Source organism: Hemitrygon akajei, chromosome 12 (genome assembly GCF_048418815.1).
Source record: "Hemitrygon akajei chromosome 12, sHemAka1.3, whole genome shotgun sequence".
Lineage (NCBI taxonomy): Eukaryota > Metazoa > Chordata > Chondrichthyes > Myliobatiformes > Dasyatidae > Hemitrygon > Hemitrygon akajei.
In genome coordinates, this window is record NC_133135.1 from 52,628,722 (window position 1) to 52,644,498 (window position 15,777).

At 39.3% G+C, this 15,777-nt stretch overlaps 1 protein-coding gene across 1 annotated transcript in view; it reads right to left on the reverse strand.

Annotated features, from left to right (window-relative positions):
- Positions 1 to 15,777, reverse strand: part of c8a (complement component 8, alpha polypeptide) — a 68,238-nt gene that overhangs the window by 10,965 nt on the left and 41,496 nt on the right. The window contains exons 7-9 of the mRNA XM_073063095.1: positions 13,327 to 13,567; positions 7,065 to 7,175; positions 4,226 to 4,389 (exon numbers count right to left, since the gene is read on the reverse strand). Of these exons, the coding sequence (XP_072919196.1) occupies positions 4,226 to 4,389; positions 7,065 to 7,175; positions 13,327 to 13,567 (516 nt within the window). The remainder of the gene's footprint in view (positions 1 to 4,225; positions 4,390 to 7,064; positions 7,176 to 13,326; positions 13,568 to 15,777) is intronic.

The following is a 15,777-nucleotide window of genomic DNA, read 5'->3' on the forward strand; positions in this document are numbered from 1 at the left end:
AAGGAATCTAAGGGGAAAGCATTATGGGTAGTAGAAGAAGGCAGAATCATCAGAGAGGTGATAGGTAGCTAGAAGAGGAGACAGAGTGAAAGTGGGATGGGGGAAGGGAGAAGGAGGGAATTACTGGAAGTTGGAGAATTCGATGTTCATACCAAGAGGCTGGAGACTACCCAGATGGTATATGAGGTGTTGCTCCTCCAACCTGAGTTTGGCCTCATCATGGCAGTCGAGGAGGCCATGTATGGACATATCCGAATGGGAATGCGAAGTAGAGTTGAAGTGGGTGGCAACCGGGAGATCCTGTCTGTTGTAGTGAACGGAGTGGAGGTGCTCGACGAAGCGGTCCCCCAATCTACGTCAGCTCTCGCCGGTGTAGAGGAGGCCGCACCAGGAACACCGGATGCAATAGATTACCACAACAGACTCACAAGTGAAGTGTTGCCTCACCTGTAAGGACTATTTGGGGCCCTGAATGGTGGTAAGAGAGGAGGTGTAGGGATAGGTGTAGCACTTGCGCTTGCAGGGACTTGCTTGTTGTACGGAGCTTTGTCGAGAAAGTGATCATTCACTTTGTTAGCCACCTCAGAATCAGAATCCAGTTTAATATTACTGACATATACCATGAAATTTGTTGTTTTGTGGCAGCAGTACAATGCAATACCTAACAATAAAAATATATATATTAAAATAAGAAATATATATTAAAACATTAAATTAAATAAGTAGTGAAAAAAGACAGCAAAAAGAAAGTAAGTAATATCTAGGTAATGTATATCGGTTCATTGTCCATTCAAAAATCTGATGGCGGTGGGGAAGAAGCTGTTGCTGAAATGTTGAGTGTATGTTTTCAGACTCTGTACCTTCTCATTGACATCAGCAAGGAAAGGAAGGCAAGTCTTATATGATGAAAGTCGCTAATGATGGCTTCTCCCTTTCTGAGGCATCACCTGTTGAAGATGTTCTCAGTCCTGGGGAAGCTAGTACCCATGATGGAGCTGGCTAAGTTTATCATTTTCTGCAACTTTTCTCAATCCTGTGCAGTGGCCTTTCCATACCAGACAGTGATGCAAGCAGTTAGAATGCTCTCCACGGTACATCTTTAGAAATTTGCAAGAGGTTCCTCACTCCTTAAGATACAGCTGCTGTTGTGCCTTCTTTGTAATTACATTAATATTTTATGCTCAGGATAGTTCTTCAGTAATGTTGACACCCAGGAACTTGAAACTGTTCACTGCTGATCCCTCAATGACGAATAGCGCGTGTTCCCTCAACTTCCCCTTCTTGAAGTCCACTATCAATTCCTTGGTCTTACTAACATTAAGTGCAAGGTTATTGAAATACCACTCAACCAGCTGGTCTTTCTCACTCCTGTACACCTCTTCAGCATCATTGTAAATTCTGCCAACAATAGTTGTGTCATTGGCAAATTTACAGATGGTGTTTGAGCTGGCTTTAGCCATACAGTCAGGGATGTAGAAAGAGTAGAGCAGGGGACTAAGCATGCATCCTTGAAGTGCACCAGTGCTGGTTGTCATCAAATAGGAGAAGTTATTTCTGATCCACACTGATTGTGATCTCCCAATTAGAAGTCAAGGATCCAATTGCAGAGGGAGGTACAGAGGCCCAGATTTTGGCCGAGTAGAGTGCCAGTGAGATAACATCTGCTGCAGACCTATTATAGCAATAGGCAAATTGCAGTCCTTGCTTAGGTAGGAGTTGATTCTGGCCATGACCAACCTCTCAATGCATTTCGTCGCAGTAGGTGTGACTGCAACTGGGCGATAGTCGTTGAGGCAGATCACCTTGCTCTTAGACCATTAGACCATAAGACGTATGAGCTGAATTATGCCATTCAGCCCTTTGACTCTGTTCCACCATTTGGTCATGACTGATTCATTTCTCTCTCAACCCTGTTCTCCTGCCTTCTCCCTGTAACCTTTCACACCCTGATTTATCAAGAATCTATCAACCTCTCCCTTAAATACCCTCAATGATCTGCCTCTACAGCCACCTGTGGCAATGAATTCCTCATCTCCATTTGAAATGGATGTCCCTCTATTCTGAAGCTGTCCTTCTGATACTAAACTCCCCCATTATAGGCCTTTCAATATTCGTTGCATTTCAATGAGATCCCCTCCCCCCCACCATTCTTCTAAATTCCAGTGAGTACAGGCCCAGAGCCATCAAACGCTTCTCATGTGACAAGCCTTTCCTTCCCAGAATCATTTTCGTGAACCTCCATTGAACCATCTCCAATGTCAGCACATCCTTTCTTTGATAAGGGGCCCAAAACTGCTCATGATACTCCAAGTGAGGCCTCAGGAGCACCTTATAATGCTTCAGCATTACATCTTTGTTTTTATATTCTAGTCCTCTGAAAATGAATAATAACATTGCATTTGCCTTCCTCACCACTAAATTTTAGGGAATCCAGCACATGGACTCCCAAGTCCCTTTGCACTTTGGAGTTCTGAATTTTCTTCCTGTTTAGAAAATAGTTTACACTTTTACTCCTTCTGCCAAAGTGCACAACTATACACTTCCCAATACTGCATTCCATCTGCTACTTCTTCGTCCATTCTCCTTACAGTCTATGTCCTTGTGCAGCCTCCCTGCTCTCTTGGGCACTGGACTAATTTTCACCCTTTTGAGGCAGGTAGATTGCAGCAGTGAGAGATTGAAGTTGTCCTTGAACACTCCCACTAGTTGGTTGGCACAAGGTTTCAGTGCTCTACCAAGTTCACCATCAGGGCCTCATGCCAAGTATGGGTTCACCGTCTCGAAAGATGTTCTGACATCTGCCTCCAAGACAGAGATCACAGGACCATCAGGTACTGTGAGGATTTGCACAGGTGTAGCTTTATTCTCTCTTTCAAAGTGTGCGTAAAATGTGTTGAGCTCATCTTGGAGTGAAACATCAACCATTCATGATGTTAGGTTTTTGCCATGTAGGAAGTAATAGCCTGTAAACTCTGCCAGAGCTGACGTACGTCTGGTTATATTTTTCACTTCAATCGGAATTGGGTCTTTTTTTTGCTTTTAAAATATCTTTGCATACGTTGTAACTGGACTTCTGGGTTATAGTTTTGGGTTACTGGTCTTGAATGCCACAGGTCTAGCTCTCAGCAAACTATGGATCTCTTGGTTCATCCACGGCATTTGGTTTGGATATGTTCTCAAAGGCACACACTCATTCATACAGGTCTTGATGAAGTCACATTCCCCAAACATAGTTCTGTGCACATCAAGGTCAGAAATAATCCAGAACATAGATTAGAATTTACTTCCTGTCCCCTCAGATGCTAACTGACTTGAATGTTGAAGTCATAGAGTTAAGCAGCTCAGAGAAAGGCCCTTTGGCCCAACTTGTCCATACCACCCATCAAATTCCAACAGATAAAACATTGACACTTTCCAAAGACATTCTGAAGAGGGTGCATCAAGTACATTGTAATGAGCAGGCCAGTATTAAATACTGCGGCTTCATGTAAGGAAAAAGTCCTACTCCATTATGAAGTTTTTAGAGACTGGGGTTAACCTTGTACTTGATTTTTCAAATCAGGTTGTTTAACTTGAGTCTCAACTTCGATTAATATTTCCCTTTCTCTGTCTTAACCATTGTCTGGTCAGCTTTGTTAAAGGTTTTCCTGTGGGTTTACTGCCTTTATAAATATTTGTTTCAAGGTCATTATGACAGCTGCCTGTCTCATTGTTATAGATCAACCTTGGTTATATTTATCCCTGTTGCTGCTGGGCATGCAAAACCACCTTCTTTCTCATAGGATCTAAACAAGAACGAGTTCTCTTAACATGTTTCTCTGAGGAATAGTGTAAATGTAATAACTAGAATCGTGCCCTTGATCTGCCTCTCTCAAAGGCATTTCTTCATGTTCTGGTTTTATTTTCAATGCTCCAGGGCTGTTCAGTGGAAAATTCTCTTCTCTTCTATTGACATCATTGTTTCAACTTTTCTCTCTTCCAGTTATCTAGAGGTGTACATGTTTCAGCTGCATTTAAAATAAATCCTCAGATGTGGTTCACTGATCCTCAGTACTTCAAAATGCCAACTTTAACTGTTCTTTTCAGTTTTTAGGCTTGGGCATGGTATATTGATTTATTTAATTGCCTGAGATTACAATTAGATATTCTAATTGTCCTTAAATGCCAATTTAATTAAGTGAAGTAGAACACAGATATCTACGTTGCTTCCATAACAATATTTTACCTGAAAATCAATGATTGCTGGGATATATTTCAAGGATTTACCCCAGCGTCGATACATTTTGGCATCTGGTATTTCTCGATTTGACAGTCCCGCAATTGATTTAGGGTCTCCTCCTTGTACACGTGAAATAATATCTTCTATCAATGTTCTTGAATTGCCGGAAGCTAAAATAATAATTCAAAAATTATTACCCTTTTACAGACTATATCATACATTGTACTGAATATAAGCAGCATGAAATTAATGCACCAAATGCAAATATTAATTTGAATATTATTTTAAATTAAGTCAAGGAAATCTTACCATGATCAGGTAGACACTTCCTTTCGAAGAGTTTAGTATTATTTTTCTTCTTTTGCCTTGGTCATTGTTGTAGTTCAAATTTTAAGTTCTTGAGCAAATAAATTATTGCATGATTGGAGAATAGAACAATACTCCAATTTTTAGCACTTAGCATCTGGCCAAATGCAACAATGGAGTCTGCACCGAAGTGTCCATTTATCTCATGTCAACAGATTATGCTGTGTACTCCAGATTGATAAAATTGTTCGGCACGTAAGGAAGTTAACAGGTAAGTGCCAGCTTCTCCTGGGAAACAGTATTTTAAATGCTATTTTGTTCTAAGTTTTCTGTTTCACGCCTGGTTCAGAAACCTGAAGCTCTTTAAGCTGGGGTAAACGAAATAATTATTCTCACTATAATACTAGTTAAAATAAAGCACTTCTGATATACAGGTATTTAAGGACTTAACAAGGATGGATTCAATAACTTGAATGTAAAATAAAATCTTAAAGGAATAAAGAGGTAAGATGAATGTTATAAATTCATTAGTCTTTTAAAAACTTTTAGATTTCAAATTCAATAATTCAGAAGTGATGCTATGGCGAGGATAATTATTTAAGTTTCTGATCCAGGTGTCAAAGAGCAGGGGCCCAACACAGAAAACTTAGGCAAAAATGCCAATAAAACTCCAGTCTTCCAGTAGAAGCACGCACTTACTTGTAAAATGTTGCCAATTGCAGAAAACATCACATTCATAATATTTGGAAATCGACAAATAAGACAAACTATTTGAACTTCCTCGTGAGAGCCACAACCACAGTATATACATTTGGTGGATTAATGACAGAAAAACAATTTTGAAAGCATAACTATTATCAACAGCTAATATTAAAACATAGGGTTACAGAATCATAGAACATTACAGCACAGAAACAGGCCTTTTGGCCCATCTAGTCTATGCCAAACTATTAATCCACTTAGTCCCATCAACCTGCACCTGGTCCATATGCCTCCCATCAATGTACCTATCCAAATTTCTCCTAAATGCTGAAATCAAGTCCATATCCACACTTCTGCTGGCTGCTCATTCCATGCTCTCATCATCCTCTTAAACATTTCATCTTTCATCCTTCACCCATGATCTCTAGTTCTAGTCTCACCCAACCTCAGTGGAAAGAGCCTGTTTGCATTTACTCTAGTGATATCCCTCATAATTTGTATACCTCTATGAAATCTTCCCTCATACTCCTTTGCTCTAGGGAATAAAGTCCTAACCTGTACAACGTTTTCCAACAATTCAGATCCTCAAGTCCTGGCAAGAACTTTGCAAATGTCTTCAGCACTCTTTCAATCTTATTGACTCCAGACTTAATAGCTTTAACATTTGTGTAACTCCATTAGTTTTATAATCACCTATTACTGTAGCCAAAAGAGGTGACTCTTGCAAGAAGTACTTTCTCATGGTTTTACTCTGGTTTTGCTGATTCCATAGTTATTACTGTAAACTTGAAGCTACCTTACAGAAATGTTGATCTAGCACCATGAATTAATTCTATGGCAAAATATACTTGAAGGAACCATTACATAACTTAAAATAATATCTCTAAACATTTATTGTTACCTGTAATGCCACATTTACTAATTAGAGGGTATTTCCTGACATTGGCTATATTTCCTTAGGAGTTTGAGGAGAATTGGTATGTCACCAAATACTCCAGGAAATTTCTACAGTTGTACTGTGGGGAGCATTCTAACTGGTTGCATCGCCATCCGGTACAGAGAGGGAACTGCACAGGATTGGAAAAAGCTGCAGAGGGTTGCAAACTCAGCCAGCTCCATCATAGGCATTAGCATTGAAGGACATCTTCAAAATACAATGCTCAAAAAGGGGTATGCATCATTAAAGGCGTCCATCACCCAGGACATCTCTTCTCATTGCTACCATCAAGGAGCCTGAAGACACATACCCGATGCTTTAGGAACAGCTTCTTCCCCTCTGCCATCAAATTTCTGTATGGACAATGAACCAAACCAAGAGCACTACCTCACTATTTTTGCTCACTTTTTGCACTATTTCTTTAATTTAATGATATCACTTATTGTAATTTATAGTCATTTTTATGTATTCTGTACTGCTGACACAAAACAACAAATTTCATGACATATGTCAGTGGTAATAAAACTGATTCTGATTCATGTGGTGTCTCCTGTTCTATGATTTCGTGGCTCTAAAACTGTCATAACCAGAGAGAGAGCAAAGTAGGAGCTTTTCATGATAACTGAAGTAGAACTTATTGAATCCACTACTACTTTTGTCAAAAGTTAAAATCTTAAAACCAGATTGATTGGAGTGACCAAGGATAACTCAACAAGTATTTCTTGTTTCTGCAGCAATTTAGTACAATATGCTCCCTGATAAAGTACAAATTTTCAGTTTGTGTATTTTCCTTTGTAATTTTAATACATTTATGTATTAAATAACATAACTCCACATATTTTAAAAGCAGACAGCAGCTATGTCTACTGAAATCTATTTTTATGATGCAGGCTTACTTACATGCTTTAAAATTACTTATCTTCGCACAAGTTTCAGACTTAACAGATAAAATGTCCATCACTGTTCCGAGTGATCCTGAAAGACAGAGTCCAACTTCTTCTGCAGAAACACCTTTAAATAAATAAGAGAATAGGTATTTAAATACAATATCATTCAAGTTATACTGCAAACTATTGTGTGCAAACTTATTTTCACATAGCATTCAAGAGGAAGAAAAAGTTTTAAGGAAGTCTGGAACATCTGCTAAAATTATATGAAATCAGTTCTTTCATATTTTACATTACACTATGCAAATCCACTGGTGTATCTGGAAAGCTCTATCATAAAGTTTTGAAATTTTGCTAATTTTTTGATATACAGTATCTAAAAAAAATCCTGCATAATTTTGCTCCAACTTCTTTGCCAATGTTTCTACTTAGAATAGTGCCTTGGAGATATAGAAAAGGAGTCTTCACTCAGTCACTCAGAGACTCAAAGTTAGAATAAATAGAATAAAGAGACAAGCAGCAAAAAGAAGCTAAACTGAGAGAGAGAGAGATTGAGATTTCAGTGAGGGATTGAGCAAAGAGAATTAGGAAGCAGCAAGGAAGTAATTAAGAGCCAAGAAGATCTTCATCAGACAAATGGGGAAAAAGGCAGGATGAGAGGGGTAATAAAATGAAAGAGCGCAGTACTCTGAATAACTATTTTTTATTGATTTGCTTCCAACATATATAAGTTACTGGCAAGAGTATATTGATCATTCCTGATTTCCCTTGAACTGAGTGGCGGACTTATAGGGGCAATTTCCAGGGGCATCTAAAAGTGTATCATTATGCTATGGGTTTGAATGACACTTGTACCAGATTTCCACAAAGATGGACACAAACGTTACTAGAATCTAAAGGGACAATGACTGTAAGGGCACTTTATCTAAATAGCCATAGTATCCAAAACAAGGCCAGTGTATTTGTAGCAGCAATCAGTAGAAAGGAATTTGATTTAGAGGCCGTTACAGAAACGTGGTAGCTGGGTGGAGATTACTGGGAATTCAGGGTGCCATTGTAGTGTAGTGGTTAGTTCAGGGCATTAGAAGTTCAGAGTTCAATCTCAGCAGTATCCGTAAGGAGCCTGTATGGGTCCTCCCTGTGAAATGCATGGGTTTTCTTTGAGTTCTCCAGTTTACTCTCACAGTACAAAGGTGTACTGAGTAGGTTAATTGGTCACTGAAAATTGTCCTGTGATTAGGTTAGGCTTAAATCAGGGTTGTTGGGGGTTACTGGGCAGTGCAGCTTGAAGGATTGGAGAGACCTATTCCACACTGTATCTCTAAATAAATAAATATGGGTAGGATGTGAAGGGAGATGGAGTAGCGCTCTTAATTAAGGATGACATCAGGGCTACAGAGAAAGATGATATTTTGTAAGATCTTTGGAGCAAAATGTTAAATCCATCTGGGTGGAGATTAGGAATAGTAAAGGGAGAATAATGACTCATGGGAGTTATCTCTAGACCACCGACTAATAACATTACAGTTGCACAAGCAATAACCCGAGAAACATCTGATGCCTGTATAAATGGAACGGCAGTTGTCATGGGAGACTTTAACTTGCACGTAGTTGGGTAAATTCAGTTGGTTGAGACAGGTTGAGGAAGACTTCAGAAAATGTATTTGTGATAGATTTCTTGAACTGCACGTAAATGTCTTTTTGGAAAGTGTGACAAAATTTCTCATAAAAATGGAAGGTGCAATCACTAATTAAAACAAGTGTATTGTAAAGGGAGACTTATAAAGCAATGAGGGAGGAGCAGGCTATTGAGAACTGGAAACACAGGCTATATGGTGGGACAGTTGATGAAAACAAATTTACAAAAAATGTTCATGATGCTCAGTAAAAGTAAAAGCAAGGACAGTAAGTGTGGGCAGAATGAAGGAAATAAAATAAGGCATCAAACTTGAAGCTCATGCATACAATATCGCCAAGAGTCGTGGAAATCTGAAAGATTGGGAAAAGTTTAAAAAGCACCAAAGAACCACTAAGCAAGCAGTAAACAAAGGGAAGATAGGTTATAAAAATAAACCAGCACAAAATATTAAAATAGATGGTAAAGGTTTTCATAATTTTCTAAAGTGGAAAAGGGTGGCTAAAGTGAACATAGATTCCTTGGAAGATGTGAAGGTGGATTTAATATTATGTAATGTGGATAAGGCCTTGACCAACTATTTTCTGTCTATTTTTATAGTGGAGCTCACATATAACATGCCTGGGAGATTTTATCGATGGGATGGGAAGAGAGGACCTCGATATAATCATTGTTACCGAAGAGGTAGTAATGAGCAGAGAAATGAAACTAAAGATAGACAATTCTCCTGGTCCTGATGGGATGCATCCCAGGGTACTGAAAGAAATAGCAGGCACATTTGTGATAATTTACCAAACTTCTCTGGAAACAGAGGGTATATGGTGGGACAGTTGACGCCCCAATACTTTGGAAGACAGCAAATGTCATGTCACTGTTTAAAAAGGAAATAAGCAAAAGGGGTAAGTAACAATAGGTCAGTAAATTTACATCTGTAGTTGGGAAAATGCTGGAACCTATCATTAAGAAAGAAATACAAGGCACATGGATAGAAGTAGTTCCATGAGGTAGACACAGTATGGATTCATGAAGAGCAGGTCCTGTTTGACAAATTTACTTGAGTCCCTTGAAGACATAATGAGCGCAGTGGATAGTGAGGAACTGCCAAATGTAATATACTCGGATTTCCAGTAGGCATTCAATAGGGTGCTGCATCAAAGGCTTATCAATAAGATAAGGATGCATGAAATTGGGAATAATGCATTAGCATGGATAGATGATTGATTAACCAGTAGAAGGCAGAGAGTTGAGGTAAATCAGAATCAGAAATAGCATCAGAATCAGATTTAATATCACCGGCAGATGTCATCAAATTTGTTAAATCTGCAGCAGCAATACAATGCAGTACATGATAAATATAGGAAAAAACCAAAATTACAATAAGTATAGATACGTCTATTAAAAAAAGTTAATTTAAAATAAGTCATGGAACAACTGAACTAAAAAAGTAAGGAAGTAGTGTTCATGGGTTCAATGTCCATTTAGAAATCAGATGGTAGAGGGGAAGAAGCAGTTCCTGAATCACTGAGTGTGTGCCTTCAATCTTCTGTACCTCCTTCCTGATGGTAACAATAAGAAGAGGACATTTCCCGGGTGGTGGCGGTCCTTAATGATGGAATTACTCACTCTCTCCACTTCTGATCCCTCTTTGAGGATTGGTTTTTTTCCCTCGTCTTACTTTCTGAAGTCCACAAACATGAGTGCAAGGTTGTTGCTACAACACCACTCAACGAGCTGGTATATCTCACTCCTGTATGCTCTCCTGTCACCATCTAAGATTCTGCCTACAATAGTTATATCATCACCAAATTTATAGATGGTATTGAGCAATACCTAGCCACACAGTCGTGGATGTATAGGGAGTAGAGCAGCGGGCTAAGCACACAAACCTGTGGTGCACCAGTATTGATCATCAGCAAAGGTGGAGATGTTATTTCCAATCCACACAGATCATGGTCTTCCAGTTAGGAAGTCAAAAATCTAATTTTTGGAGGTACAGAGGCACAGGTTCTGTAACTAGTCAATCAGGCCTGTAGGAATGATGTTGTTAAATGCTAAGCTATAGCTAATAAACAGCTCCCTGACATAAATATTTACATTGTTTATGTATTCCAAGGCTGTGTGGAGAGCTATTGAGATCATGTCTGCCGTAGACCTATTGTGATGATAAGAAAACTGCAATGGGGTCCCTGTCCTACCTGAGACAGGTGTTGATTCTAGCCAAATCAATGGGTATTTCTCTGGTTGGCAGTCAGTGGTAAGCTAAGTGCCACAGGGATTGGGGATGGGACTGCAACTATTCATAGTAAATGCAGTACTACTCATTTGGAAGAAGGGACCAAGTGTAGCATATACAGGTTTGCTGATGACACTAAATCAAAGTTCAAAGTCAATATGTCACCATGTATGTAAAACCTTGAGACACATTTACTTGCAGGCATAATCAATAAATCCAATAACCATAATAGGACCATTGAAGGACTACACTGACAGGATGGACACCCAGTGTGCAAAAGACAACAAACTGCAAAACCAAAAATAAATGAAATAAAAGAAATAATAATAATAATGCAACAAAAATCGAGAACGTGAGATGAAGGGTCATTGAAAGTGAGCCCATAGTTTGTGGGAACAGTTCAGTGATGGGGCAAGTGAAGATGAGAGCAGTTATCCTCTCTGGTTCAAGAGCCTGATGGCTGACAGGTAATAACTATCCCTGAACCTGGTATTGTGAGTCTTAAGGCTCCTGTACTTTCTTCCTGATAAATCCGCTGCATTTTGTAGGATTTTCCATTCAAGGGCATTGATGTTTCTATACCAGGCAGTATTGCAGCTGGTCAATATACTCTCCATCACACATCTATAGAAGTTTTTCGAAGTTTTAGATGTCTATTGAATCTTCACAAACTTCTAAGGAAGTGAAGGCACTGTCTTGCTTTCTTTGTAATTGTTTTTACATGCTGGGCCCAGGACAGGTCCTCTGAAATGATAACACCTAGGAATTTAAAGTTACTGGCCTTCCCTACCTCTGTTCTCCTGACGAGGACTGGCTCATAGACCTCTGTCTCCTCCTTCTGGTCAATAATCAGCTCCTTCATCTTGCTGACTTTGAGTAAAATTTATTGTTGTGATACCACTCAGCCAGATTTTCAACCTCCCTCCTATCTGCTGATTCGTCACCACCTTTTATTTGACCTATGACAGTGGTGTTGCCGGCAAATTTAAATAAGGCTTTGGGGCTACACTTAACCAGACAGTCGTAAATATAAAGTGAGTAGAGCAGGGGGCTAAGCACACAGCCTTGTGGTGCAGCTGTGCTGATGGAGATTGCAGAGGAGATATTGTTGCCAATCCAAACTGAGTGAGCTCTGCAAATGAAGAAATTAATAATCCAATTGCACAAGGTGGTATAGAGACTAAGGTTCTGAAGCTCATTGTTTAGCTTTGAGAAGATGATAGTCTGGAATGCCGAGCTGTAGTCAATAAAGAACATCCGGTTATATGCAACTTGGCTGTCCGGATCTTCCAGGGATGAGTGAAGAGCCAATGTAATGGCATCTGATGTGGACAAATCTGTGCAAATTGACTTGAAAAGCAAATGTGCAGAGGATGCAGGGAGTCTGCAGAGAGGTATAGGCAGGCTAAATGAATGGGTAAGGGTACGTAAGATAGAATACAACACTGGTAAATGTGAGCTCATACACTTTGGAAGGAAACATAAAAGACCAGATTAGTAATAAATAGTGAAAGATTACAGCATTCTGTTGTGTAGAGGGAATTGAGAGTGCTGGTGCATGGATTATAAAAGGATTGTTTGCAGGTGCAACAGCTTATCAAAAAGACAAATGGAATTTTGGCCTTCATTGCGAGAGAGATTGAACTTAAGAACAGGGAGGTATGCTACAACTGTACAGGGTAGTGATGAGGCTACATCGGGAGTAATATATGCAGTTCTGGCCTCTTTACTTGAGGAAAGATGTACTGGCTTTGGAGGTGGTGCAGAGGAGATTCACTGGGTTGATTCTGGTGATGAGGGGTTTAGCCTATGAAGAGAGTCATCTGGAACTATACTTGCTGAAATGAGAGGGGATGTCATAGAAATATATACAATTATGAAAAAGGATGGATAAGAGAGTCAGAAAAGATATTTCCACTGGCTTGTGAGATTAAATCTAGGAGACATCGACTCAAGATTTGGGTGAATAGATTTACAACAGATATGAGGAGAAACTGCTTTTCCCAGAGAGTAATGAATCTGTGGAGTTCTCCATTCAGTGTAGCAGTAGATGTTACCTCATTAAATATAGTTATGACAGTTGGGGTATTAAGGGTTATGGGGAAAAGCCAGTTAAGTGGAGCAGAGCCCATGGCAAGATCAGCCTTGATATTATTGAATGGCAGAGCAGGCTCAATGAGCTCAATTTCTTATCTTCTTACATTCTTAAAGCCTCCTTGCTGAACGCTGCTTCACTAAGTGGGTACCAAAGTGAAATTCCAAATCTCAAATTAATGTTGTACTAGCATTGTGCAATGCAACCCTCCACATCGGACAGTTGTAGTGTTAACATTTAGTAACTTCATCTTAAAATAATTCCATAATATTAATTTTATTCGGGCAACATGAGAATTAACAATCACAAACCTGCTCGTTGCAAAATATTTTGATTCAGGACAAGGATGAACTCAAAAACACCTCCCATGGCTCCTGAAGTGTAATAATGGGTACCATAATCAGCAATGAATTTAGAATACATCCCATAATTGTATTCATCTGGAAGTTTCATCAGGGACTGAACCATTTCTTCATTCAAAATCAAATTGTATCTCCTCATTTTGAAGTGTGCAGTTTGAACTTTAGTTCGAACACGAACAAGTTTCACGTCCTAAAAGAAGTCAATATTTTAAAATGTAAAAGCACGTAATTCTTGTCTATAAATGACTTTATTAATTATTCTGTAGTAAATATTAAAGTGTATTAACATTTCAATTGCCTAATCCAATCAGTTTCCTTTACTTATAGGACACCCTCAATGACATTGAAAATATAACAGTAAACCTACTGACTCACAAAGAAAAGGAAAATCCTAACACTTTCAGGAAGCATGAGACCATCTCAGGAACTAGTTGTTCATCACTACAAGCAGAAGAGACTGCAGTATGTTCCCAAAAAGATGAAATGACACCAACACAGTCTTGCAGATGGTGGGTTTTGAAATCTTGGAAAACAATAGTACAATCTTACGTATTTAGATCTGGGCTGCATCATGCGAGCCTGTCGTTGTGAAAAATAAGACCATAAGACCATAAACTATGGGAGCAGAATTAGGCAATTTGGCTCATCAAGTCAGCTCTGCCATTTCTTCATGGCTGATCCAATTTTCCTCTCAGCCCCAAACTCCTGCCTTCTTCCCATATCCCTTCATGCTCTGACCAATCAATAATCTATCAACCTCTGCTTTAAATACAGGTGTCCCCTGCTTTACGAATGTTCGCTTTGCACCACTTCGCTTTTACAAAAGACCTACATTAGTAACCTGTTTTCGCATTACAAAGAGGATTTTTGCTTTTACAAAAATTTTTCCCATGTAAATTAATGGTTCTTCGTTTTACGCCATTTCCACTTAAGAACAGTTTCATGGGAATGCTCTACCTTTATGGGGGGGGGGGGGGAACACCTGTATACATAAAGACTTAGCCTCTACAGCAGCCTGTGGCAAAGAATTCTATGGATTTGCCACTCTCTAGCTAAAGAAATTCTTCCTCATCTCCATTCGAAATAGAAGCCCCTCTATTCTGAGGCTGTGTCTTCTGGTCTGAGACTCTCCACATCCACTCTATCAAGGCCTTTCACCATTCGATAAATTTCAATGAGGTCACTCCTCATTCTTCTGAATTCTGGTGAATACAGACCCAGAGCCATCAAACGCTCTTCATATGACAAGCTATTTAATCCTGGAAACATTTTCATGCACCTCCTTTGACCTGTCTCCAGTTTCAGTACATTATTTCCAAGATTAGGGGCCCAAACAAAACCTGCTCACAATTCCCCAAGTGAGGCCTCACCAGTGCTTTATTAAGTCTCAACTTTCCTTCCTTAATTTTATATTCTAGTCCTCTTGAAATGAATGTTAAAATCGCACTTGCTTCCCTTACCACAAACTCAACCAGCAAATTAACCTCTAGGGAATCCTCCACAAGTCTCTTTGCAGGTTTTCAGAACATTCTCTCCATTTAGATAATAGTCAATACTTCCATTTCTTCTACCAATGTACATGACCATACACTTCCTGACACTGTATTCCATCTGCTATGTCTTTGCCTATTCTCCTAATCTGTCTAAGTTCTTCTATAGCCCCTCTACTTCCTCTAAACTACCTGCCTTTCCACCTATTTTCATATTGTCTGCAAACTTTGTAACAAAGCCATCAATTCAAGTCATTGTCATATAACATAGAAAGTATAGGTCCCAACACAGAACCCGACAGAGCACCACTAGTCACTGGCAGCCAACCAGAAAAGGCTCCCTTTATTCCTACTCTTTTCCTCCTGCCAATCAGCCTCTGCTTTATCTATGCTACAATCTTTCCTATAATTCCATAGCTTGTTAAGCAGCCTCATGTGTGGCACCTTGTCAAAGGCCTTCTGAAAATTCAAGTGCACATCATCAACTGATTATTCTTTGTCTATCCTTTAATTGTTTCTTCAAAGCCTTCCAACAGATTTGTCAGGTAAGATTTTCTTTTGTGGAAACCATGCTGACTATAGCCTATTTTATCATATGCCTCAAAGTACCCTGAGACCTCATCATTAATAATTGACTCCAATATCTTCCCAGTTAATGAGGTCAGACTAACTGGCTTATAGTTTCCTTTCATCTGCCTCTCTCCCTGCTTGAACAGTGGAGTGACATTTGCAATTTTCCTGTCTTCCGGAATCATTCCAGAATCTAGTGATTCTTGCAAGATCATTACTAATGCCTCCACAATCTTTCAGCCACCTCTTTCAGATCCCTGGGATGTACACCATCAGGTCCAGGTGAGTTATCTGCCTTCAAACCTTTCAGCTTCCCAAGAACCTTCTCTCTGGTTATGGT